Raw genomic sequence first — 26,346 nt, forward strand, 5'->3', positions numbered from 1 at the left:
ACTGGACTGACCAGGATTTCAATTTGGCCTAGAGTGCCCCTGTAGGCAATAATGGGAATGACAAATATTTTTCATAAAGCTTGGCATGTGAGACATTTTGTGACAGTAAGAGAAAAGAGGACAATGGACAAACTGCTCACCAACTACACCGGACTGTTGGGGGGCAAAGGACAGAGCTCTTTCCCCAACAGACTCTTACAGTTCCACTGCCACAGTGAATGCATACTCTATTAAGCTTTACAACAACTCATTGCTCAGTGACAAACTCCAGACCTTCCAATCATGAACGACCTGCAATATTCTTTCATTTCTAGTTTTTGTTTTGAGCTATTGTGACAACGCAAATTCCCTTATGGATCAATAAAGTCAGTCTAAGTCAGTGAAAACAAGCTTTCACTGCAAGCTGCTCAGACAGCGTCCAGAGATGGATTATTGTTTTTGTTTTTTTCAATGTCAAGGACAGTATTTTGCTCTGTCTCAGACAGGAGACACAGACTGGTTTGTTTTAATAGTTGTAGAAGAAATAACCTATGTGAACAGGATGACTCTCAAAAATGGGATAACTAAGCAAAATATGACTCCGTAAATGCTCTTGATGAGGGAACAACCATTTATAAAGCTCAAAAAAGTAAAGTAAGCATGTGTACCGACCTGCCCCGACACGCATGCACACCTCAGTATACCTCAGTAAGTGTACCTCTGCGTGTGTAATGGGAGGTGATTGTGTCATGGCTGATGAGTCCTTGAATGGCAATGTGATTAAGTGAGAAAGACTGACGCAGCACAAGTGTCCAATTAAAATCCCCCAATAACCAGACTTCAGTTCATCTTTATGTGCATGCCTTATCTAAAACCTCCTCAAGATAAGACTGGGACAGGTGGAATAGAGTGTGCTCTCAGCATAAAGTTGAGCTCAAGGTACTTTTGGTATGTTTGCAATGGTAAAAAGACGCTGCTCACACAAGGGCATTACAGTAACTTGAATGAATTTGGCTCTCTGAATGTAAGTAACACTAGCAACGAATCCACCATACCCCATCGCTGTCAATCTTCCTTCTGAATAGTAGTGTAAGCGAGTGGGAGTCTGTGCGGCCAGCGATTGACACTGGCGTGAGAGGAACACTTTCAGAGAGTTGCTGGCATGTTTCTAAGCAACATGAACAAACACAGACAAGAAAAAGTAGATATTTTCTCCTCATGGTGTGCTTCAGCCTTTTCTGATCTGTTCTATAGTTGTTGTCTTTTTATTTTTTTACCTCTTCAATGGTGCAAATGCTCCCAACAGAGCTCTCCGCCTCCGGTGTCCAGGGATCAGGCAACACTCTTTTTAGCACAGCATCTCTCATTTTCAACAATCGGCATCCGGAAGTTTAATTGCTCGTGAAATAAACGGAAGATACAATGTTTGCTCATTCAAGTGTTTACAAGAATAAGGGGGTCATTTACCAAGCAATTGCTCATGTGCAAATGAGTTGCAAGTTAAAAATTGGATCAGCAGAATCATTTGGGCATTTTGATGAAGATGTCAGCCTTAGTACAATCATCCAGTTAACTATCGTCATTGATATTAAAAGGTTGACATTTTCCCCTTGCTTTCATCATTTCTTTTGTTGATCCTGCACACAATGTGTACAGTGTTCTTCTACATGGTACTTACCTGACCACAACAGCGAATGGCACACACAGTACTAAGTAACTTGCTTACCTTAATAAATCCTTTTCGTATAGGGAGGTAATACAAGTGTTAATGGGATGATAGGGGGGTCTTTCATCTCCCCCGGTGTCTCTGGCCAGAAAACAACAATTGCAACTTCGCTGCCTCCAGGTCGGAGGCCCCAATACACACTAAAGGAAACATGAAGAAGAAGCTAACGGGCGAACGGGCAAAGCTAACTGCAGGCTAGCACCACTTAAACAATGTTTACAGCCAAGTTTGAGTGAAAAAAAAAATCTCCATTGTGTAATTGGGTGTACAATATCCTTCTCTCCTTTTTCTGTCCGCTTAGTATTTACTCTCACGGACAGTTAATGAGTAAAAAACTGCAACATGCTACGATACCTGCAGTGGCGCTTATGGTAAATGGACTCAACTTATTTTTACTTATTTACTTTAACTGACCCAAAGCACTCTACAGTAAGGAACCACTCACCCATTCACTCTCATTCATACACCAATGTACGCAAGTAGGGTGAAGTGTCTTGCCCAAGGACACAACACAGTGTGCATTTGTGGGAGCTGGGATTCGAACCCACAACCTTCCAATGACGAGACGGTCCGCTCTATGGCCTCTAGGGGCATTAGTTACTTAGTCCAGTAAGTTATTTATGAGGTGTGTGCTTTCATTGTGTCACTTTGCCTAATCACGCATCACAAAGGTATTTACACACACTGTGTAGGTCAAGGGAATAGAAGTTTGCTTGATGGACTGTGGATTATGCTGGTGGGGCAGATTTGGCCCCTGCAGTGGGTTTTGCCATCCTGACTTCAGATCCAATCAGATCATACAATGAGTTGCTAAACTAGAAAAATACAAATGAAAGTGTAATACACAGTGTTGAGGAGTAATGGAATACATGTACTCAGAATACTCATTTTGAGTAACTGTATTCCATTACTCTTTCCTTTGAGGGTTCGAAGATAGTTACTTTAAATCAAAGGAATAAATTAGACTACGTAGTCATTTTATTTCAGCTTCATCAAACAATGCACATGTACACTGTGTGTCATGCGATGTGCTCTGTTCTGCAGCGCTGCATTTGCAAGGGTTTTTTAGGTTTAGTGGTAAATAAGTTTGCTGCAGGCATTGCAACAAGCATAGCCACATGATTTTTAATCATATGTCGTATTTAAATCATTGTGAAAGTATTCTCAGTATTCAGAATACAGTACTCGAATACATCAGAAACTACGTTTTAAGTATTCAGCGCTTTGTGTAAATACAGTTTCAAAGTATTCTCCCCAACAGTGGTGGTGACTAAAAAGTGTTTGAATAAAAGCAGTGCATGTCTTTTTTCAGTAGGTTATTAAAGTTGAGTTCCTTGAGATTTTTACACCTGGTGTGTGACTCTCTTGAGCTCCGAGCCTTTGCATTATATTTTTGGGTTTAGCACAGCCCCTACTCTGGCACTCGCACTCTCCTTCACTTCACTTCACAAACCACGGTTGGTGAGCTCCTTTTGTCCACAGTCTATTGATACACATTTCCCAGCATGCCACGGTGCGAGTAATGCCTCCTGCAGAGATCATATCAGAGACAATGGATTCATGTGAAGGTAGTGTGGCAGAGAAGGGGTGTACGCTCGATATCATCCTGCTGTTGTTGTGAAAGCCATCTACACACATAACACAACGAACATGTTACTGCAGGAGTTCTTCTTCTTATTGCGTAGAGGTGGGTCTGAACCATTTCTCTGTGTGGCATCAAAGAGGCTGAACACTACGTGCTCTTCTGATTCTATAAATCCCTCAAAGCTCTGTGTGGCTTAGTGTTTATATAGATCAAAACTGAAGTATTGTCATTCAAGGAAAATGAAATGTATGAGTTGCAAACATGCAATATATTTGTATCTGCAATACATGAAACTAGGACATCGCACCATTATTGCATTGGTCATGTAAAATATACAGTAAAGATAAGATATAGGGAGCTCAAAACTACTGAAAGCCCTGATATTCTTTCCTGACATAGAAGAAATTTGGTTCTAACTTATAGTCTTTGGGTTCAAAGATACCTTAATTTACTATTACCTGTTTGCACGTTATCCTGACTACCCCCTGAATGTTCTTGAGAGCTGAAGTAAATGTTTTCAATGTGAGATCAATAAAGTCCTGTCTTATCTTACCAACTCTGATTGCTGAAATCAAACTGCATTGTAGAGACACTGACGGGGTTGGTAACTGTCAAGAAGGTAACACAATTCTGGTAGTGCAAAAACATCATAGTATGGTCCACAAAGAAGGACCTCAAGGCGCATTGAGTTGCCTTGTGTACGAAATGCGCAGTATAAATAAAGTTGCCTTGCCTTGCCTTGCCTCATTGGGAGGCTGCAGCTTATTATAAGCATTCTAATCATTTGGTGTCACCATAGAAACAACATACAAAACAGATCTATTTCTGCAGCAGAGATCCTTTGTGAATTCTACATGGTGCAGCAGGTACACCCTAAGGATAAGATCACCAAGGGCAGGAAAGCAGTGGTGGTTTATGGCATCACGTGCGACACAGAGGGGTGTAATCAGATGTTCATCGGGGAAACAGCTCAGCCCTTGGAGTAGCACCTTTGTCTCAAAACATCGTCAGGCCCAACTTCTGTTGTGTTCCTGCACATGGAGGAGACGGGCCACTCTTTTGAGGACAGAGACACAAGGACCCAAGCCGTCACTGGGTCTGGTCACCATGGACAACAGCTCTGAGGAGGCTGGATGGACAGTGAAACTGTCAGCGCTTTTTTTTTAAAGTAAGTCCATTACTAATGATTATTACTTTATCAAAAAACGTACAATAATTAAACTATAGGAAATCAACGCTCATGTCTAAATCTCTGCTTGTGATTTGAGTTTGTCTCCTTAAAATATTTTATCCATGTTAATGCACTCATCCGGCTGTAGATACGCGCTGGTTTGAGGCATCACTCAGGTGCTGTGCGGAGCAGTGAGCACACAAACCATGGCCATTAGTCTGAAGTGGAAGAAGTTGATCCGAGCACTCTGGCGCAAATAAACATCCTTTAAACAAACAGGGACATCACAATGCCCGTGCGTTTTGATGACAAGCGTGATCACTGGAGGCCAAGTGGTAAAGTGTCCTGCCCAAGGACATCATGACAGTGTGCGGAAGCTGGGATTCAAACCAAACTTTCCTTTAGAAGACAACCCGCTCTACTGTCTGAGCCACTGTTTCAGTAGTCACTATCACATTGAGGCATCAAAGTCTTTTTTTTTTTTAAGAAAAGAGGACTGTAATAGGACTGTAATAGAGTCTCTAGTGGCTGCTGCCATTGAACCTCACCAGTCATTAGTTTGAGTGGAGTTTTGTCATTACAACATTTTATCTATAATTTCTACTCTTTCAGTGTCAGTTGCTTCTAAAGATAAATTTCTGTTCACATCCTCTCTGAGTCCTCTCTGTGCTTGCGATGTAAAAGAAGGAACATGTGGTACTCTGTGAGATGAATGGGACCTTTCTAATCCCACAGGAAACCATCTTCTCAGACGCAATTTTATGTGAAAGGCACTTCAGTTCGATAAGTGCAATTATTTTGCTATTATTATAATAACTAGCTGTAACCCGGCCTATGGCCGGGCCTCTGCTAGTCTCCGTATTTGATGCTCTGAGCTTCTGATTTATTGCAAAAAAGTGTCCACCTGAGTATAGTAGACTAGTGGTTCCCAACCTTTTTCCTTGAAGCCCCCCCTGCACATCCTGTAGTCAGGCCACATCCCCAATCCAAAACTATGGCTACTAAAACTGCATGAAAAAATAAATAAGAATAAATACTAATAATTACTTATTTCAAACAAATAAACTGAAATTGAGTGTTTAATGCACCTGCATTTCTTTCTCAGTCATATTTGATGATCATTTAGCACTTAAATTCTTAATGTACAAGTTTTTCTTATTATATAATGTATAAGATCTTTGGAAAACGTGACCTAAGATCTAAATGTTCATGATGACCGAAGAAAATAAACTGCTACTACTATTTTATAAATTTCACAAATAACAAACATCACTTCTGACCTGGCCCTCTGACGAGACAAAGCTCTGGGCCCTCTAAGCCGCCTCCCAGCAGTGCCTTTGATTCTTGTGTTTGAGTTGTTCTTGGAGAACATTATGCTTGCACTTTTTGGAGACAAAGCTTTTGAGGCGGTTTATGACCAGGATTGGATCTTACGCATTCGTCTGCGCCTCTGACATTAAGCAGTGCACTGGATCGAACACACCAGGCGGAAAGAAAATCGCTTTCGGTGGCTCTGCTTGTTCTAATTCCTTCGCCAGCCCCCCATGTGCAGGAGCACAGGGAGGTGGGGTTTGAGACGCAGCTGAAGAGCGTGAACCAATTACGCACAAGTGTCTGTCAGATCTTGTTCTGTGGTTGGTGGTCGCCGCCGGAAATGGCTGTCTATTTGCATAGAGTTGCGTAGATTTCAACTCTATGCAAATGCCTTCGCCGCACTGGCTGCTTGTATCGTGTCGCTCTCTTGTGTATTTTCGGTGGCTTCTTTCCGGTCGCCAGGCAGCATAGGGAATGAATGGGAGCTCGGCGCTCTATCGGCTCCAGCCGCTGTTGGTGTGAGCGCGGTGTCATTCACCGCAGCCTGGTCATCAGCAGGAGACAAGGGCGCAGTAAAGGGGTGGAACGTTAGGATGATTCTTTGGGCCCGGGGCTAACAAATATTCTGAGCAAATATTCACGCAGAACTGCTAATAACACCGCATCAACGGCAGAGACCCGTCCTTCACTGATTGGTTACTCCGCTTCCTGTTTGCTTCTGTACCGCTGTGAGAAATGGAATTGATCCTGACCAGACTCACGCTGGTACAGCATTGTCTCCAGGCTAAAATGTAAAGGCTTATATGCTGTAAGACGTTGGCTGCGTCTGAAACCATCAAATTGTAGCCTCTAAGCATTAACACTAGCAACTAACTCCTTAACCTTTCATGGGGTCGACTGTTAGATCTCTATGCAGTTAGTGAACTAGAGCTTCAGCAGCATTTTGAACAATCCGTCCGTCCTTGAACAGGGGAAAGGGAAGTGACATCACGAACAGCTGCTTTTCTTCTTCTTTAAAGTTATTGGTGGAGCGCAGGCCAAACAAAAGTGCATGTCGCCCCCTACTGTACTATACAGTAGGGGTCCAACAACAGCATAGTGTCCAAACAAAGACATTTAAGGAGAAAATTAAATCCAAATGATCCATGCGTTTCCCTTTAGTGTTATTTTGTTTCAACAGCTGTTTCATAAAGCTACTGTAGCAAATTAGCCATGTGGCTTAAGTTTCTACTAAATGAAAGCCATACTGGAGAATTGGAGCTCCTCCTCTATATACAAGGCTTCAGCCTCAGTCATTGCTCCTTCACAGCCATGTTATGTCAGGAGTCGGGCAGGACCTGGCAGGCTTCAAACACAAGGTGTTTGATTTCATCTTTATCATGTCTTTGAGTGTCAATGTCAAACTGTTACAAAAGCTAAATACAACATGAGACCAAGTGCCCTGACTAAAGCTTTAGACTGTTGTGTTGACTGCACCCAGTGTCCGCATTTCACAGACCAGTGTGAGGCTGTCAGAAATGAAGTTTAGAGCAGGGGTGGAGCACAGGCAGCAGAGGCCTGTGGGTCTGAGCCCCCACTCACTCAGATTGATAAACATCTTGTTTATCATTTTGTCAAAATAAAAAATAAAAGTTTATTTTGAATTTAGAAGATAAGTTCATTCTAATCTTTATGTGGGCCATTATTGTTCCACTGTGTGCTGAAATATTTTACTTGTTCATTTTCAATAGGTCTTTATTGCGTTAATAAAACGTAGCCATAGCAGCATTTTATGAAAGATGAAAATACACAACTTGAATCATACTAACCTCTTAAAGTAACCAAAATGCAGGAGATGCAGTTCAGTGAAAAATTCTGGTAGAGAAACTTGCTGTTCTTGGATACGAGGGTGGAGGAGTCCTCAGTCCAGTGTGTGCAGCTAAAGGTCAGATGCATGTGGAGGGTCCAAATTTAGAAAAGGTCACTGGCTTCTTTGAGAATATACTCAGTATGACAAACAAGCTATGAAAACTTGTACAATTACCAGGCAGTACTACTACAAAGATATGGGTATTAAAGTTTTCCAATGTATTTCAAACTGATCCAGATGAAAATTAATGCGACATGTGAAAAACCAAATCCCTTCTCTTATCAGTGTGATGCTATAAGTTTCTTTGTGTTGATTTTTGTTATTCTGACATGAACGTACTTTCCTATAAGTATATTTCTACTAAGGTTTTTGGGCACTTGTAAAAACAACTAAACCAAATCAAGTTTTTGTCCATTTCATCTTTATTTGGCCATTTTGTACATATTGATATTGTCACAACAGGATAATTCAGTGGTTCCCAAACGTTTCATACCATGCACCACCTCATGAAATATTTGACTTTAAGAACCACGTAGTCAATCAAGATCAAATCAGGACTAAACCCTAAAACCCTAAAAAGGTCTAAAATAGACCAAAATTGGAAAAAATCATTACAAAGCATTAATAATAATAAAAATGAACAGTTCAGTATCGGCCAGTCTAAAATTGCAGATGACCCTGAGTGGCGTTCTGCTAAAGTTCTGCTAAAACCTTTTAAGTTAAAATGTTCATGATTGTATTTGGACTTTTTAAACAAGTACTTTTACGGTAAACAATTTGAAATTGAGAACCCACAGGATCTGACTTTCTGGTCACTGTAAAAAGCTGCATGTCATTTTGCTTTTACTGCTTGAAAACCATCACCCCAGCAGTTTTCTGACAGATTTCCTCCATTTCTATGGGTTTTTCTCAAAGCCGTTTGGATGGTGCGGTGTGGTAGGAGCTAACGACAGGGTTCGATCAGTAATGCCTGAGTGCTCATGGCTCTGCTGTCTCCCTGTGGCTCACTGTAATCACTTGTGAAAGAGCCCGTACGCAGGCTGGCCTCCTTCTGCACTGTTCACCAGCTTTTAGACGCACATCAGAATGTATTAGCCCTGCTGTGGAGGTAGAGCTTGGATGTGTGAAGCCAAGGTGGAAATAAAGACATTAACTCGGGGGATGGAATGGATGTAATGTTAGCAGGCAAGGACCATTCTGCAGAAAGACGAGGAAGTGCACTAAATGGGAATACAAGTAAATGTGCTGTGAAAATTAATATAACTAAAGTGAACGTAAAGCAGCAGATTTTTGGAAGATTAAAGTAATGTTATGAAGAGCTGTACCGCCACCTCTAGATTACTACTGTATGCTATGGAGAATGGAACGGAATTAAATGGCACTGAGATTAAAAGAATGCTGTATCAAGACTGTTCTTCCAGAATTAGTCATTCAGCTTGAACAATAAAAAATGAGTCTTTTCAACTACATATCCACATAACATCCCAGCTGTGCAGGAGGAAGAGGAAGGACGAGGTGGAGCTGACCAGTACAGGACACCACGCTCTGAGACGGGGACAAGCCCAGGAGGCGGTGCACCGTTTCAGATGATCAGAGGAGACAGAGGGCAGCTACAGTTTCTCCATCCTCCAAGGTCATGCGGGTGGAGTGGCTGAAGGACAACGAGATCATCGACCCGGCCGAGGACAGGAACTTCTACATCACCCTGGACCACAACCTGATCATCAAGCAGGCGCGTCTGTCCGACACGGCCAACTACACCTGTGTGGCCAAGAACATCGTGGCCAAGCGCAAGAGCTCCACTGCCGTGGTCATCGTCTACGGATTTCCCATCAACCAGTACTCCTCCTGTGACCAAAACAGTGAAGATGGCGGCTGCGACACAACGATCTTTCACCAAAGAAAAAAAGGAGTGGTGCGCACTGAATGGGTGCTGCTGCCGGATGCTCTCTCATCGAATGCAATTTCTCCATCTGTGAGATCAATAAAGTATCATCTTATCTCTTATTCAACCTCTCGTATTCAACCTGAGACATGGTCCCCCAAATGGAAGGAAGTAGAGAATACAGTAGAGCACTCGAGGTCAATATCGGTCCTTGGGCCCAACGGAGTACCGTATAAATTCAACAAGAACGCACCAGATGTCTTATGCCTTCTGTGGAGGATCATGAGGGTAGTGTGGAAGAAGGGAGTAATACCCAAGGTGTGTCGAAAGGCTGGTGGCGTGCTATTTTTTAAGGAGAAGGATGCAACAGACATCAATCAAGTCCGCCCAATCTGCTTTCTTAACATTGAGGGGAAAATCTTCTTCAGCGTATTAGTGCAGATGCTTTCCACCTATACCTGGAGAAGAACAAGCATGTCATTAATACATCTGTACAGAAGGCTGAAATCCCTGGATTCTCTGGGTTCTTGGAGCACACCAGCATGATCTGGCACCAGATACAAGCGTTGAAGAAGTATAAAAGAGACATCCATGTCATCTTCCTTATATTAGCCAATTCATTTGACTCAGTTCCCCTTCTTCCACATTCCGTCATCCATCACATCCCTGGTACAAACTTATTTCAAAGACCTGCAACTGTGGTGTGTGCAGCCAACTTTACAACTTCATGGCAGCAGGTAGATGCAGGCATCATGGCCTTCATCCCTGGCCTTCACAATGGCCATGGAGATCAAAATCAGGGCTTCAGGATAGGTGGTGGGGTCACCATGAACTAAGAACGGGAGTCGCCTTCCACATACATCGATAACATGACCATCCTGACCACTACTGCAGCTTGCACCAGGCGGTCACTTGGATAGCTGCAGGAGAACATGAAGAGGGCTCGGTTGAAAATCAAGCCGAAGTTGTACAGCATATCGGTAGTCAAGGGACAGCTTAAAAATGTCAAGTTCTACATTGATGATGACCAAACACCGTTTCTGAGCAACCTGTCAAAAGCCTGTGCAGATAGTACAATGCAAGCCTCAGAGACAAAGACCAAGTGCAGCAATTAGAGCAGGACATTCGCCATGGTCTGGAAAACATCAACAAGACTCTACTGCCAGGAAAGCTCAAGCTATTGTGCCTGCAGTTTGGGCTTCTCCCTCAGGTCATGTGACTGCACACCATTTGTGCATGGTAAAAACAATGGATGCAGTGGGTAGGCTTGGAGAGATGAAAGCTCAGCTGGAAGGTGCTCTGGGAAATGGAGGCAAACAACATCAGCTTCATCATCAGAGCTACCTATGATGAGCTCGCATCTCCAAAAAATCTACAGCGGTGGTATGGCGATGACCCAACATGCGCCCTCTGCCCAACTCCAGCAATTCTCAAACGCATCCTGACCAGTTGTAAGACCAGCCTCACACAAGGGTGCTATACGGCAGAGACACAACCAGGCCCTCAAGAGTCTGGCAGCCGCTCTTGAGAGCAAGAGGAATTCCATTAACTCCTTACTTCTGGGAGCAACCAATTACAGCATTGCACCAACATTCATCCGAGAAGGTCAGGAGAGGCTCAAGCATCCTCCTACCAAATCAGAAGATGGACAGCTAGCCAAGGCCCGGGATTGAAAGATGCTGGTGGATACTGGCAAACAACTGATCTTTTCACCAGAGAGCCACCACCCTTCGGCCAGACTTTGCTGAAGTATGTACATAGAACTCGCAGTCCCGTGGGAGAATTTGGCTGGAGAGGTCTATGAGCCTAAGAAACTGCGCTACATGGAGCTGGCAGCAGACGCGCAACAGTGAGGATGGAATGCAAAAGTCTATCCAGTTGAAGTGGGATGCAGAGGATTTGTGGCTTCTTCCATCATGAGGCTGCTGAAAGTCCTTAACATCCATGGGCAAGCTCTGTGGCAGACAATCACATCAGTCTCTGAAGCAGCAGAAAGAAGCAGTCAGTGGATATGGTTCAAGTGGGAGGAGCCTTGCTGGCCTCAAACAACAGCAACATCAGCTGTTAACTAACTCGCCTTCCACTTTTGTATTGGATTCATTTCAAATGTTGTTGAGTACCTTCAGCTGCTTGTTTCTCCTTTTTACATTTTTTTTTATTGACTACAGAATAAAACTTTATAAACTCTTTAAAACATCAGAATTAATCCTGAGCATTTGAGGGAGTTCTTTGCATTATTTTTCCAGTGACAAAACATTACAGAACAAAGCACAAACAGCCTCCATTGTTGTTCTGTGTTGTGGGTTGTAGCATGATGACCTGGGAAACCTTTTCTGTGTAAAAAAAGTACAATAGCCAAGCGGAATAAAGTCAAGCTGGTAAAAGAGAGAAATGCCTGTAAGATAAAGCAATGTGATGGTACTTATAATGTCCCCTGCTTACATTTGTCTTATTTGTTATCATTCCCTATATCCTGCCCTTAAGTAGGGAAGATATGTGTAGATCGTCCTACATTTCCCCCCTTCTTGCGTATAGCTCTATTGCATGGTAAATATGGACTTAATGACTTGGCAGCAGGGGGCTTGGCTGCTTAATGAGAAGGCCCTCCTTTTACTGCATGATCAAATGAGAGCCTAATTTGATTTTCCCTCCTGACCTCTATTCCTCCTGGAAATCTACAAAGCACTGAGGACTTTTCAAAGGCTTGCCAGGAGAATGGTGAGGTGTATAATGAGAGCTGCAGGAAATAATGATTTTGCCAGCAAGCACATGTGGCACCTATCTGCATGTACATCTGCACTGGTATATAATGCCCATAATACCCATTAAAAAGACCCATTTTGATGACATGTACAACTAGTATTTGGTGCTTCATTGTGGCATACTTCCCAACTTTTAATTGAATTTTTAACAAATGTTTTTGATGTTTTTTGCTATAAAAAGTATCCTCTTTTTTTTTTTTCATCCAAAGGTCATTTGTTGAGACTTTTAAATATTTGTAATCTTTGTCCTTGTAGCATAATTCCCTAAATCAGTTTTCTTCCCACAAAGAAGCACCTCATGAAATATTACACCTAATTACCTCCGGGTCTATATTAAAACCAAATCAGGACAAAAAGAAAAAGGGTCTGTATTAGCATAAACGTCTCTAAACTGGGTGTAAACTCTGTCCAAACCAGAAAACACCTAACTTAAAAGAATTACTGAAGCATCATTTATGATAAAAAGCAAAAAAAAGAAATCTAAAATTGCAGATGACCCTGAGAATCATCTGAAGAAGCCCAAGTACCACCAGTGTTTCACTTACCACTGTTTAAGGATCACTGACCAGAGTGATATTTTAAGATTGAACAGAAGAAGGGAAAAACACACACCAATCTTAAAAATGACACTACAACCTAGATTTGAATCTAACCTGTTTGCTCGAGTAGAGGTAAGTTTTAAAATTGACTTTGATGTGAGAAACAGAACTTTTTTTTTTATAGCCATATGTCGTTCTTTTCAACACCTGACACCAGTGGATTTAACCTGGGTGTTTGGTGCCATGTACTCATCTATAGTCTCCCAAAGTGAAACAACATTGTCTGAGTTGCGCTGTCTTTTCTTCTGGTGAGCTGGAAACAACTGTTCAAAGTAACACAAAACATCACTTGTTTCCAAAAGGCCTAAAGCCTCTTATATCATCACTCCTACCATTTACATTAGTAACAGGGAGTCGAGAAAGAATCCATAAATCCATGATGGCAGACCTAACTCCTGTGCCTAAGAAAGGGAGAGGTGGTATCTTTGCTGCACACGGCGTTCTCACTCCTGCAGTAGCCAGAGTGGCAACACACCTCCAGACGCACTGCCAGACTTGTCGATCGAAGCCCAGCCTCATTGAAATGCACAACCTTCAAAATCTCCCCCTTCAGAGTTGTCTCAGGAGGAAACTCTAGCTTTAAAAACAATAATATTATTTCCTAATCAACTTTATTGTGAACTGTGAATTTTGATTTGATTGCGTGGCATTTTAAAGTATTTAAAACTGTGGCTGAGACTGTTGAATGTTGTTGGATGGAATTGTTGAATATTTTTTTGTTGGTGTGGAAAAATATCTTCAGTATATCTATCTCAAAACCCCCTATTTCACCTTATTAGCATTTACACACATGCTACAAATTCATTTTTTTTTAAAAGATATTATTTATATGAGAAATTTAATGATTAGAAGTAGTCTGGTGAAACATGGAGGAACACTACCTGATGACATAAGCATGTTCTGGAGTTCTTGCGAAGGAGAGTATGAATATGCAGGATTACACATGGTCGAATGAAACAAGTACAACTGCAGGTATGTTCTCGTTGAAGGAACATAACATCACAAAAAGCTCTGGGAAGTAAGTCACCACGCATATCACTGTAACCCCCGACTTTTATTCATAAATGTGTTTGTTGTAATGCATGGTCTGCCTGCCATCCCTCACAACAGATGCTGATTTGCGGGAACCACCATAAAGGATTCCCAGGCAGGCTGTGGGTGGCGTTCACAAATGGTGTCGTTTTTCTAAGGATTCTCCTAAAATGGGATTTTGCGCTTGATGTGGCACTTGTAGGGACCACTTCAGACACAAGCAGCAGAGCAAGCTTTATTGATGGGGGTGATACTCAGTGGGTGTCTGCTGCAATAATGGCTCACACACAGACATACTTTATCACCACATTTATTCAACACCAAAGTCGACTACAGTCCATGTGGTTAGATTTTACTCCCCCATGCACTCTTCATAATTTCCTGACTCCTTGTATTGATTATTACATAATTGCTTCCTTTCCATTATGAAGTATATAAAGGTATGAAAGGTGTTTCAATTATACTGTATGTTGGATTAGCTACATGTCAGAATAATGGCAGTTAACTTAGTGAGTTATTAGCTACATAACATTGACTGCGATGTTTTAGCTTTGCTGGTGCCAAATTGATTTACATTTTACATGAGCCTTTTAGCTTTGTTGATGCTCAAATAAAAATAAAACATAACTGCTCCCAGAAGTGTCATTACTGTGATTTTACGTCATAAACAAATTGAGTGTTGCTGGAGCAAAAACACTCTTTCTTTTCAGCAAATTCTCACATAATAACATGGGACATCATGCCCCATTAAATGTGTTTTCACAAAAAAAGCTTTTTTTCCCCCTCAAATGGTTTGTTGTGACACTTTTCTTATTCTCTAAAGGCAGAGACGTGAAAAGACTTCATGACAAGATGGACCAAAAAAACCCAATAGGAAAATATGTCCTTAAAAAAAGTTCATTAATACACAGATCACAATATTGTGAAGAAAAATAATGATCGTAGTGTTAATGGAATGGAAGTGTATAACGCTTTTCATATGAGACAAGTTGCTAAAAGCACTTCACACAGTTTAGGGGATTTGTACTTCATTCACTCCAAACACGGTAGCTGAGGTAGTCTGACAGAAGCGTAACTGTACACATCTGCATCAACTGTCCCTCTGAGCACCACCATTACTTCACGCACACATCAGTCATCCTGGCCTATTGTACATGTTCTAGTGGTGGGAGAAACCAGACATGTACCGGAGGAAACGTATGCAGACACGGGAAGAACTCCACACAGAAAGACTTAAACTCAGGACCTTATTGTTGTGAAACACGAGCGCCACAATGCCGCCCACCAAGTGTTGACCCATTCTGCAGACAATTCCATATGCTGCAGAAAATATTTAACACAGACATGAAGCAGGAGAAAAGTCGACGTGCTGCCAAGGTTTGAAAGAAAACTCTTTGATGACATCTGCTGCCCTCCCCCTGTGTGTTCTGCTCCAACCAACCCATCAGCACAGCAGCTCCAGTGCACTCTCCATTTGTCGCTGGCTATCACGAGTGGTTACATTCTCATTACATGCCTGCTGACCCTTTTGACGATCCAAATCAGACTATGCCTCCCATGTAAGAACTGTCTGTGACTTTGTGCTGCTGCTTCATGTTATTTCAAGCACCACAAGGATCACAAGGAGTATTGATTTGTGTTATACTTTATTTTGTTAAAATTTGATTGTAGGCTCATTTGAGCATATAATACAGTGTATGTATTGCAGCCTTAATGTTTTTGCCTTAATCATTGTAATGCGTCGTTTCCCTAAAGCATGTGCATATGGGCTAACTGCCTGCAGGAGGTGGACTTCAAATATTTTCAATCTAAAAGGAACCATCATTTCTTTTCACTATTACAACTGTTGTTTGCCATCAGTCAAGGTTGAGGTTGAAGTGTAGGTTACCTTACTGTCCCATTCTTTGTTGCCGCTGGGGAAATATGTCAGGATCTGTTGGCTGCAGGGCACTCATCTCCAGATCTTGAAATACATGCTCATGGTCAGAATCATCTGAGGTTAACGTGTTGTTGAACATCAGTTTGTCCAGACACCGGGGAACATGTAATCTCCACGCAGGAGGCCTGTACGGTCCAAGAATTGAACCCCCGACTTGCTGAGAGACAAGAGCCACTAACCACTCTGGCTCGGTGTCAGAGTGATTAGCATCAAGGTGGCTGAGTGGTTGTGTTTAGGAAGCCAATTGTAAAAATTTGAAGCCAGTGAATGGCAAATACTGACTTAGCTTTGCTTAATTAGTCGCCCGGACAACCGCTTAGAGGTTCTGTCAATGCCTTTGTGTGGGTTCTGTCCTTGCGGGACTGATTTCATAACTCTTGCACACTGGTCATCCCAGTGTGGCGGGGTTCTTCTTGTCATCTCTGACAAGATGAGGATGTCATTTATTTTAGATCATTTCTATTCTGCTGTCCTTATTCGCGGAGGATTTTCTCTTTCTGGGAGACGCTGACCGCTCCACTCTGTCACTTCCCCTGTTCCGCGCAGAGCCGCTCAGTGGTGAGGAGCAGCGCGCACAGTGCACTTCAACATATCCAGGCATCCCTCTGTCTGCGCATCCCGGGATTCAGCGCGCACCACAATGGATCTACTCTTCTAGCACAAACTTTCAGTCGCGCCTTGGACCACAACTTGGACTAAACAAAACAATACAAATAATAACCATTTTCATCCCGATAAACTGTTTTTTAGAAATAATGTCAGGACCTCGTTGTAATCCAGGCGTTGTGTTGCTTCTTTGTTTATTCTCTTCTGTGACGTGCGATTCGTTCGCGTTTACCGAGGAGCCTTTTGAGAGAAACGGGAAAGCGAACGGCTATTGTAGTGTGGTCCTCCGGGCTCAGGGCAGTAGGAAAGAAAGCAGCAACGAGTTTCGCCTCCGCGTCGAGGGAGACCCGGAGAGTTACCAGCCGGGCAGCACTTACAGAGGTAGGCTTTCTTACAAAACGTACATGCACCACGTACAGCGTCATGTGATGTGTTGATTAGGATATGCAAACATTTGAAAAGTTTAGGCTCGGCTGTAAGAGTATCCATGCCCAATCGTGTAAGCTTGTAAACTTTCGGGTTTTTTAGTTTATGTGAAAATACTATAAAATAAAATACTATAAACATAATCATAACCAATACAATAATAGGCCTATCGGTTTGCAATGAGATTCTGGATACGCATTCATCATTGTTTTTCACTTTTAGAAGAAAAAGCCTTCGTTCGGGCTCCTCTGATAAAACATTTAAAAACCGCCAGTCCCTCCGCAAAATTCTGACTCTGTGTGGCATTCTCTTTCATCGTTCAAATAGACTTTAGCAGACACCATTCTCAGCTTTAGGATGATACCAAGTTTTAGAAGTGACTGTGGCATTGGCATTGGGCATCAAAGAGGCACTTCTGTTCACATGATGATGATAGACAGCACAGTCTGAAATGTAGCCCCATAGCCTTTAATAATTACAGATGCAACTATAGACCAGTTATCTCATTAAAAAAAGGTGGGCACATGCAGTATTAATAACATCCTTTCCATTTTGCACACATTCCAGAGTAGGCTATAGCCTCATGAACTCACATTGTCAAGTCAGCTGTTACACGAATTATCAGAGCATGAGTAGTGCAAGGGCATGGCCTCAATTCAGACAAGTGTGGATTTAAATGGCCATTTTCTGAGCAACTGATTGTCTCCTCTTTGTCCAGTGACTCTTACTGCGACCAGCCCCTCATATTTCAGAGGATTCACTCTCATTGCCTTGAGAGAGGGGGCCGAGGGAGACCAAGATGAGGACTATATTGGGACTTTTCAGGTAAGAGACCAGTTTTCTGCACAATTCGCACTTTATGATAACATCGCTTGTGCTGGATCTCCTATGAACTTCTGTTTATAGTGTCAGCCTTTATAGTGTATGAGTTACTTATAGACTGAGGAGGCAGATGAACACACATGACGAACAGCCGAGTGCAGTTGGTTTAGCCGAGGTGATAACTGGCATATTATACAGACAGGTCCCTCTGGAGCAGAAGCACAGAGAATAGGAGTGGGTGTATAGAATTGTTAGAATAAAACTGAGGCTGTAATGTGCATGGTGCTGCAGAGCGATAAACACAACGATTGTTAAGGAATTCACAAACGCTTGTCTGCGATAGGCATATATTGTTATGTTTGTGTAAACTCTTGATATTCAGGGTAAAAGATGCAGCTGATGTTTTTAGCTTACACTTCGTTTTTGCATGTGGCTCTCGGCTCTAACAAATTCATAAAGCGTGGAATCCTAATGATAACATCCTGTTTTGGAGGGATTTACAAACTAAACATGAACTTGATTCAGATGCACAGACACGTGTTTCATCAGCTGTGGTTTTCAAGAGCTCCGTCAACAAAGGTAAAAGTTTCAAATAGACACTTTGGGAAAGTCTCATGTGGCATAGTTTGGAGACAGACAGTATAAAGCTGGAACTGAAGTCTTCCACCTAACTGAGATTTACATATTTTGTGCAAACGCCTGAACATTACAAAATGCATGGTAGCTTATAACTGCAGTAAAGTTTAGTTTTAGTTATGATTTTCCTTGAATAGTTCCATGTTAGCCATCATTTAGTTTTGATATATTATCATTTAAGTTGCGTTTCGCACAATTTGATGCTCTCAATTTTTGTTTGAAATTTGACAATTGACAATTTGTAATGAACGCGGTTTAGTAAAATAATATTATCCAAATATTCAAGACGATCCAAATCAAGTGACCACCTGTTTCGTTTCAATGGACTTTTGTTGATGTATCGTCTCTTTCATTAAATTAACCATTTTGTCTCAAATTATGCGTGCCTAAAAGGCTGCCAGCTTAGATTCTCTTGGACTCCAACATTCAGTCGTTTTACTGACCAGCTGCTATAAACTGGGTTTTCTCCTGCTTTGCTCTGTTTTGGGGAGATCTTTTTTAACCTTTATTCACTTACACTAACCCACATTTACCGCCTGATTCTGCAGGAGCCCTGGGTTAGCTGGCCCCCAAGCTGTGAAAGAAGAGAAAAAAGCTCAGCTTTATTTAACATGGGGCTCATTTGAAATCTGGTGGTGTGCCCTGTGTCAGACGACTGTGGACAGCTTCTGACTTGATGAAAAGCACTTTTATTGAGCTCACTGGGGAGGTCAGCCGCCAGTCTGTGTGTTTGTGCTCACAGCACTGGTGTCGGATAATGAGACATTACTTCTCAGTGGGAGAAATGGGAGGACAAAGGAGAACAAACTATAAAGTTTCCGGGTCAAGGAGAAAATTAGTGTAGCACCACATGTGGCTTGCTATCGCAATTATGGATAAATACTGTTTCTCTGATGGCTTTATTGGTAACATCATGCCCTAACCATGCTGTTGAAAAGATTGCAGCTAACAAAATAAGTTAACAAGCTTCAAGTTGTTTTTCATGCCACCTTCAAGACAAACTACATGCAGGTCCTGGGTCAGTTTTGCAGCAAATTGGTTGGCTTTATGTGCTATTTGCAGTTGAATGCATTCCCCTGAGTCTTAAGTAGCTTTAACATGTGTTGTAGTCCAGTCAGGCTAGGTCGGGATGCTTCTGCGCAACCATGGGGACCAGGGTGGGTGGCATAATCTGTTTGGGCTCACACACAGCTCCCTGATCTCTATTCACTGCTTGCACTTTTTTGGGTGGGGGTGAGAGGGTGTGGAGGGTGTTCATTTACTACACTGCTTGACAAAGGAAATTCTCCGCTGACAGCTTTATGGACAGAGAAAGTTCCTCGTCTTGGCCTGATGTCTTTTCATATCAAACTGATGTGTGGTCTTTGAGCCCGCTGCTTGCACGAAGCTCATTTTCACCACAGTCCGAATCAATGAAGTGCTTAGTCTCAAATGTGCGTTGGAGCCAGAAAAGGGCAGCATGCTTTTGACATTTCAAGTTTCACCTGAAATGCTCTGAAGACTTTTTGTTAAATAGTACAGGGATGGAGAGTGGTTTTCTTTTTTCTTGTTCTTTTTTAATTGTCATTGCATGCTTTTTAAGTTGAGTTTGCTTTTGGAAGAGAAGAACATATAAGTTAAAATCAAAGGATAACATTTGAGCCATTTATGCTTTAACCGACACCTCTCTTTTCCTTTGTCTGATTATATATTCTGACTAGAGCAGGAGTTTTACTTGACTGCATATTCAACATAGGTGGTACAACAGTCAAATAATCAAATAATAATTTGACTCTGTGTGGTGGTAGTTTTCTCTGCAGACTCGGGGGAAACATGTAAACTCCACACAGACAGATCCTGCCTGGTCTGGGATTCAAACCCAGGACTTTTCTGCTGTGAGGAAAGAGCAGTAACCACTCAGCCTAGTATTGATGAAATGAATACATGACAATAAAAGGTTGGAATCCACCACAGTAGAGGCAGGGAGAAAGATAAGAAAAGATAGGGCAAAATAAATTAACAGTCTGCACATCTTTGCCAAGATAAGTAAGTAAAAGTAATATTTGTATGATAAGTCAACCCTAGGCACATAGTTGCAAGCATATGCTTCAGCCGCTACGACATGAACCGTATAAAAGTATTTTTTACAAGTCCTATTTCATGAATACTAAAATGCATTATGTTTGTGAGTATGTAAACAAAGTGCTGGCAAGAAATATTCCATGAGGCTCATTTTAGTGTGCCATAAAAACAAATGCTAATAGTGTCAGGGCAATCGTTTTGGCAATGAGAGAAATCCTAATGTGGAGTGATACTACGCCTAATTACACCGACGAGTCATTGAGCAGCGTGCGTCACCTGGGATACTTTCTGTAATAGTTTCATTATAATAACTCAGCCTTTGTTTGTGCATTGCAGGTCATTGATGAAGAGGAGACACAGTTTATGACCAACTGTCCTCCCGCTGTCACAGAGAGTACTCCCCGCAGGCGCACCAGCATTCAAGTCTTCTGGACAGCGCCCCCTAGTGGTTATGGATGTGTGCTTATCAAGTAAGCAAAGCACAGTATTTAAAAGAGAACATTAGCATAAACTGTAATGTGAAGTACTTTTAGATCAAACTCCAGTGGCCAAACAAAAACAATGCGCTGTGAAAAATAATACATTTGAGGAAATAGGGTGGTACACACACAGGACTCATACCGTAATAACTTGCTTAACAGCCTGGTATTAAAACATTTCCTCCACTGGATGGTTCATGTTTAATTTAGTCACAAATTAAATATGAGCTTTAATCTCATACCATAGCCCAACATCTCAGTGGGACTGTAAGCCCAGCTTGCAGAAGATATTCATTCCACCAGCAAAGAGACTCTGTTTTATCACATGCGTCGCCGCCAGCTAAGCAGGAATTCTCCATTTTTATTTCCACTTGGTTTCATAAACTATTCATTAGTTTTAATATGTGCAGTGCAGTTCGACACCAATCATTTCTGCTGGAGAGAGACCTTGGGACTTATATGGACAAAGAACATGCAATAGACACATCAAGGCGTGATTACATAAAGGTGTGGGCAAATAATGACACGGAGCAGGAAGATACTTAGCACTCATTAACATAATCACTGTATGTGTTAACCTCTCATACAGTATTCACCAATCAGGCCTAACACTTTTATAATATGAGGCGCCATTTGCAACATATTTAGAACCTGCAGTAACCCTTTAGAATGATGCAGACACTTAATTCGCCATAATCATTTATCTCTACTGACACTAATTATGTTGTATATAATCCATTTTAATGCAATCAACACTTTGTCCATCTCTTTTTATCAATGCTACAATCTAGCCTCTTCTTAACATTTATTATATCCCCTCTTCCACTATCATCTGCCTTTGTATTATACCACTTCACTCCGAAGACTGTTCATTACACATCAGAGGACAATATTCCTTTGAAACACAGCATACATGGTAAACAGATATGGACAAACCTCGGTGCGAGAGCTGGCGATAGATGAATTCACAGTAATGCCAATAAAAATGTTGCATGATGTGAATGATCAAACTCTGTATTTACTCGAGGTGTAGTGACACAGGTCAAGTTGAACGTACTCAATGATGCCTTTCTGAGTAAAAAGTATCCAGTTTTGCACCTTGACAAACGGACCGTGCAAACAGTGCAGCATTTGTTCTATGATGATCGTTATCGGCCCCAGTTTTAATGATGGAAAAAGCTGTTTATATTGAATCTCGCCCATGCACGAAATAACACGCTTCTGCGCAGCCCTTTGGCCTTTAATTTGGATTGCGTGGTCTGCCTGTACATGTGACTGCCTCGCTCGCCTCGGACATTTCTCTCCAGCGCGGTTTAGTGCAGTGTAATTGATGGGCAGTCGCTGCCTATTTTTTTTAGGTTGAGACAGAACTTGGTGCTTTGGTTGGTTCTGGCTGCACAGCGATGACAGGATCCTCTCAATCTCCCAGAGTCATAGGCCTGAAGTCACTGTGACGTGCAATCCTGTTATATTAGTTTTAGTCCTCCATAAAGGGTGGCCAATCACACGGTCACAATTTCAATATGATCAAGATTCTTCTCTCATTATAACTGATTGGAAAATTAGTAAAAGTCTGTTTTTTTCCACACCCTACCTCCAGCAATGTCCTAATGGGCAACAACTGCTGCTAAAAGCCTGCACAGTCACTCAAAAAGTTGGTATTATCGCCATCGTCATGCACAAGCTTAATCCCTTAACCCCCACCATAACCAAGCACATTTTCTCCAGTTTTACACAAATCTAAAAGCTTCTCGACTGGAGCTTAGAGCCTATAGGCCAGTGTAACGCCTCATTTTCACTTCCTTGTTTTTGTTATCAGGTTTTAGTTGTCTTTGTAGCGTTTTCATCAGATTTTGGTTACTTTTTTGTCACACAGTTTACATTGATTTTTTTGCCATGTTTTTGTCACGTAATCATTGTTTTTTTTGGTCACGTTTTCCCCACATTTTTGTGATCAGGCCACGAAAACGTGACCAAAACATGTCAGAAAAGCAAAAGGGATATTTCAGAATTTTTGACATAGGGCCTCATTTCCTAGCTATCCAGAGTGTTGTTGATTTCTGGAGATATGTTTCTTTTTTAAGTCATGCAGTCATGCAGTTTGAAGAGTTTAGTGGTGCAAGGCTAGTGCTAGGCTAGCGCATGTCTATGGTAACTAGTAGCCTGCATTAAAACAGTCTGAACCAAGCACAGTGTTATAAGTGCAAATCACTTATAACACCAGACTACCGATATAAATGTCTGTGTTGACTGAATAATTTTTGAAATATAACCATTTTGCATTTAAAATACCTTATATTTGAGCAGCATCAGCTTCCTGGTAGTAAGCGACGCAGCAGCGGAGTGGTCTGCTAGGTTACCAGATCTACAGTAGTTTGTATACCTGCTGCCGACATTACTACACGTGGAATTCACAAAGGAGCTTTCTACAAATCAGATATGGCAACGTTCGGAGGACTACTGGTTTTGAAGAGGTTTTTAATGCAGGCTACTAGTTACCATAGACATGTGCTAGCCTAGCACTAGCCTAGCACCACTAAACTCTTCAAATATAAATTATAAAAATCAGCAACACTCTGCATAACTAGGAAATGAGGCCCTATGTCAAAAATCCTGATTTATCTCTTCAGAGTTTAACATAGAGACTACAGTAACGTGTAAGACCTGAGTTAAAAAAATGACAACTTTTATCTAGTCCCTTTAACTTTGTTGTTCGGACAGTTCAAATGGATGGCCGCTGAATGTTTGTTTGCCATGTGTTTGTTCAGAAATGAAAATGAGTGTGAGATTGAATAAAACTGAGCACAATTAGTCAGATGGTATTGAAAAATAGCACAAAATGTTATTTGTCCAACAATACTTGCAGAGCCCAGCCTTGACCTGTTTGCATTGGTTGGACGGTTAGTTAGAACGATGGCTTTGTGAATGTTAAGTCTTTGTGAGAATCAAGGCCTAAAAGATGTTGGATGTGTTTTTTTTAATTTTCAGATTCTTTGCCGTTTTACCACCTTTTTTAAAGTATCGCTTTGGCCTGTCGGCTTTTTGGATTTGATAGGACACAGGGTGAAAGGAGGCGAGGAGCAGCGAGGAGCAAAATGTCAGAGCCGGGACTTGAACCCAAGACACTGAAGACAGAACAGCGTTAGTAATCACTAGTCTATCGGCTTCGGGACAAACTGCAAATTTGAGCAAATCCAGACCAGCTTTCACTTTCATAGCAAATTTAGACTCACAGTATAACTTAACCTTGGTTCACTTCTATGTAGCGTGTCTTACTTTTAAACCAATTACTAATACATTCCTTCTTTCATAGGGCCAGCATTGTGCAGAAGCGAATCATTTATTTCCAAGATGAAGGTCCTCTAACCAAGAGAATGTGCGAGAAAGGCAGGTCATATTTGAACCATATGATCAAGAAAATTGTACTTTATTTCTTGTTTTTCCCTTTGTGTTTTACCTTATTGCCTGTTATCTCCATAGAGCATCTGTATGGTGAAGTGACAGATAGACCTCTGCTGGACTGTTGTGCCTGTGGAACTGCCAAATACAGGGTCACCTTCTACGGAAACTGGTCAGAGAAAATTCATCCCAAAGACTATCCGCGTAAGAGAAATTTGTCTTATATCGCAAAAAAACATAAATATGTAAAGTACAGTATGTCATCTATACTATCCAGACCAGCCCGCTCATATAGGTCACTGAACCCTGAAATAAGTTTGCACTAGAAATGTACTTTGCATCTTCTGTATGACACTTTGTTGACTTAAGTTTGTTAGTTATATTTGAGCCAATCTTCCAATCCAGAAATGAATCAAACATCCTCTGAGCCTCATCCGAATGTGATAATGTATCCTGCTCATTACAGACTTTCCTATATTACATACAGGATACAATTACTGGTTTCATATTGGAAACAGAGAGGGAAAAAAATTAATCTACCTTGATTTGTATACATTTTTACTATGATATACTAAACCATGGTGTAATATGTGTAATGTGTGCAATATGATGAAAAGAAAAATAGTAAAAGACATTCCCGAAAGATGGCTAGTTTATGCCAAATATATTGTCTCACTTTGGTCTACTTTGTGTTGTCTGAATAACCTTGAGCCACACTATCAGGATCCGTATGCGGATTACACCGGCTCTGTTGTCTAAATCAGGCTTTTGCCAGTCAGATCAATATACTGATTAGATGGAGTGAGATAAACCCAGGGATCGAAAAGAGCCTTAATTTACTGTCTCACTGAGGTACTTGATATGGAACTCACTCCTTCACACAAATAGATCTGCTTGGAAAGACGACAGGTGAAGCTGCAATGTAATCTTTAAACCTATTGGACACCGTTGGCATATTTCTCCTTGAGCAAAGTTATAGTTAGTTAAGGTTAGAAACCATCTGTCAGATCTCTGTCCATCCAGTAGTTAAAAATTAAATGTGTAAATGGTGTTACATAACATATATACCCAGCCTCTAACCATTGTGGAGACACACATTCTTAGGCCAAAAATTCACTATAAAATAGGTCAACCAGACCAGTGATGCCTTTACAGCTCTATTTTCTTTCTCCCAAGTGGCACTTTTGTGAGTCAAACAGTGATGCCTTGGCAACCTACTTGGACCAGAACAAGCATATGGCGATTTCCATGGCAATTTTTATGGAAAATAGCCACTACAAATAGTATTTTATTAAAAAATCTAATTTATGAAGCTTGTGTCACCTACATTAGTAAACATTAGGAGTAATTTGTTTTACAATATATGAAAAATTCACACATTTAATCATTGCCCAGGGAACAACAAGAAAAAGTGACAATTACAGGTGCCAATGACATCTCTAAACACTAGTGTCGTATACAGTGAAGTGCACCAATGCTTTCGTTCTCAACTGGTATGGCTTCGGGACCCACAATCACCCTGGGATGACATGCCGCGACCCAAATATGAATTAGAAAATATAATGTCAAATATTGTCTTTTCATCAAAAGTTGTTGTTGAATGAGCATTAAATAAGCACTGAATTGTGTCTAGGTTGTAATCACTTGGTGTTTTTAAATTGTTTTTATCTTTCTGTGAAGCACTTTGGTCCTCCTGGTGTTGTTGCAAAGTGCTATATAAATAAACTTTGATTGATTGATTGATTGATTAATTGATTAAGCAGAAAAAGTTGAAACTATAATAAAAAAACAACAACTCATTTTAACAGACTCAAGTAGTGATTCGACACCATAGACTGTAAGAAACAATACATAACGTCAGCTCACTCCTCCCCGTTTACGTTAATAACTACATTCGAAAGGGAATTTATGGCAGATTTCCAGACTCCCCTTCCCAGCTCCGATCGAGCATGTTCCTAAAAAGGGTACAAGAGCAGGATCTTCACTGTAGACCCGGCCCTTGTGGGGCACGTAGTTCGGTCAAACCCGCGCCATTAGCTATCGTGCTAACGGCCTGTCAATCGAAGTCAGGCCCTC

General features: G+C 41.4%; 1 protein-coding gene across 1 annotated transcript in view; it reads left to right on the top strand.

Moving 5' to 3' along the window:
• Window positions 1-16,217: 16,217 nt before the first annotated feature.
• The window catches only part of spon1a (spondin 1a), a 35,530-nt gene continuing 25,401 nt past the window's right edge, over window positions 16,218-26,346 (top strand). The window contains exons 1-5 of the mRNA XM_079554499.1: window positions 16,218-16,828; window positions 17,592-17,698; window positions 20,729-20,862; window positions 24,185-24,258; window positions 24,352-24,474. Of these exons, the coding sequence (XP_079410625.1) occupies window positions 16,597-16,828; window positions 17,592-17,698; window positions 20,729-20,862; window positions 24,185-24,258; window positions 24,352-24,474 (670 nt within the window). The 5' untranslated portion in view covers window positions 16,218-16,596. The remainder of the gene's footprint in view (window positions 16,829-17,591; window positions 17,699-20,728; window positions 20,863-24,184; window positions 24,259-24,351; window positions 24,475-26,346) is intronic.

This window comes from Gobius niger (genome assembly GCF_951799975.1).
Source record: "Gobius niger genome assembly, chromosome: 4".
Lineage (NCBI taxonomy): Eukaryota > Metazoa > Chordata > Actinopteri > Gobiiformes > Gobiidae > Gobius > Gobius niger.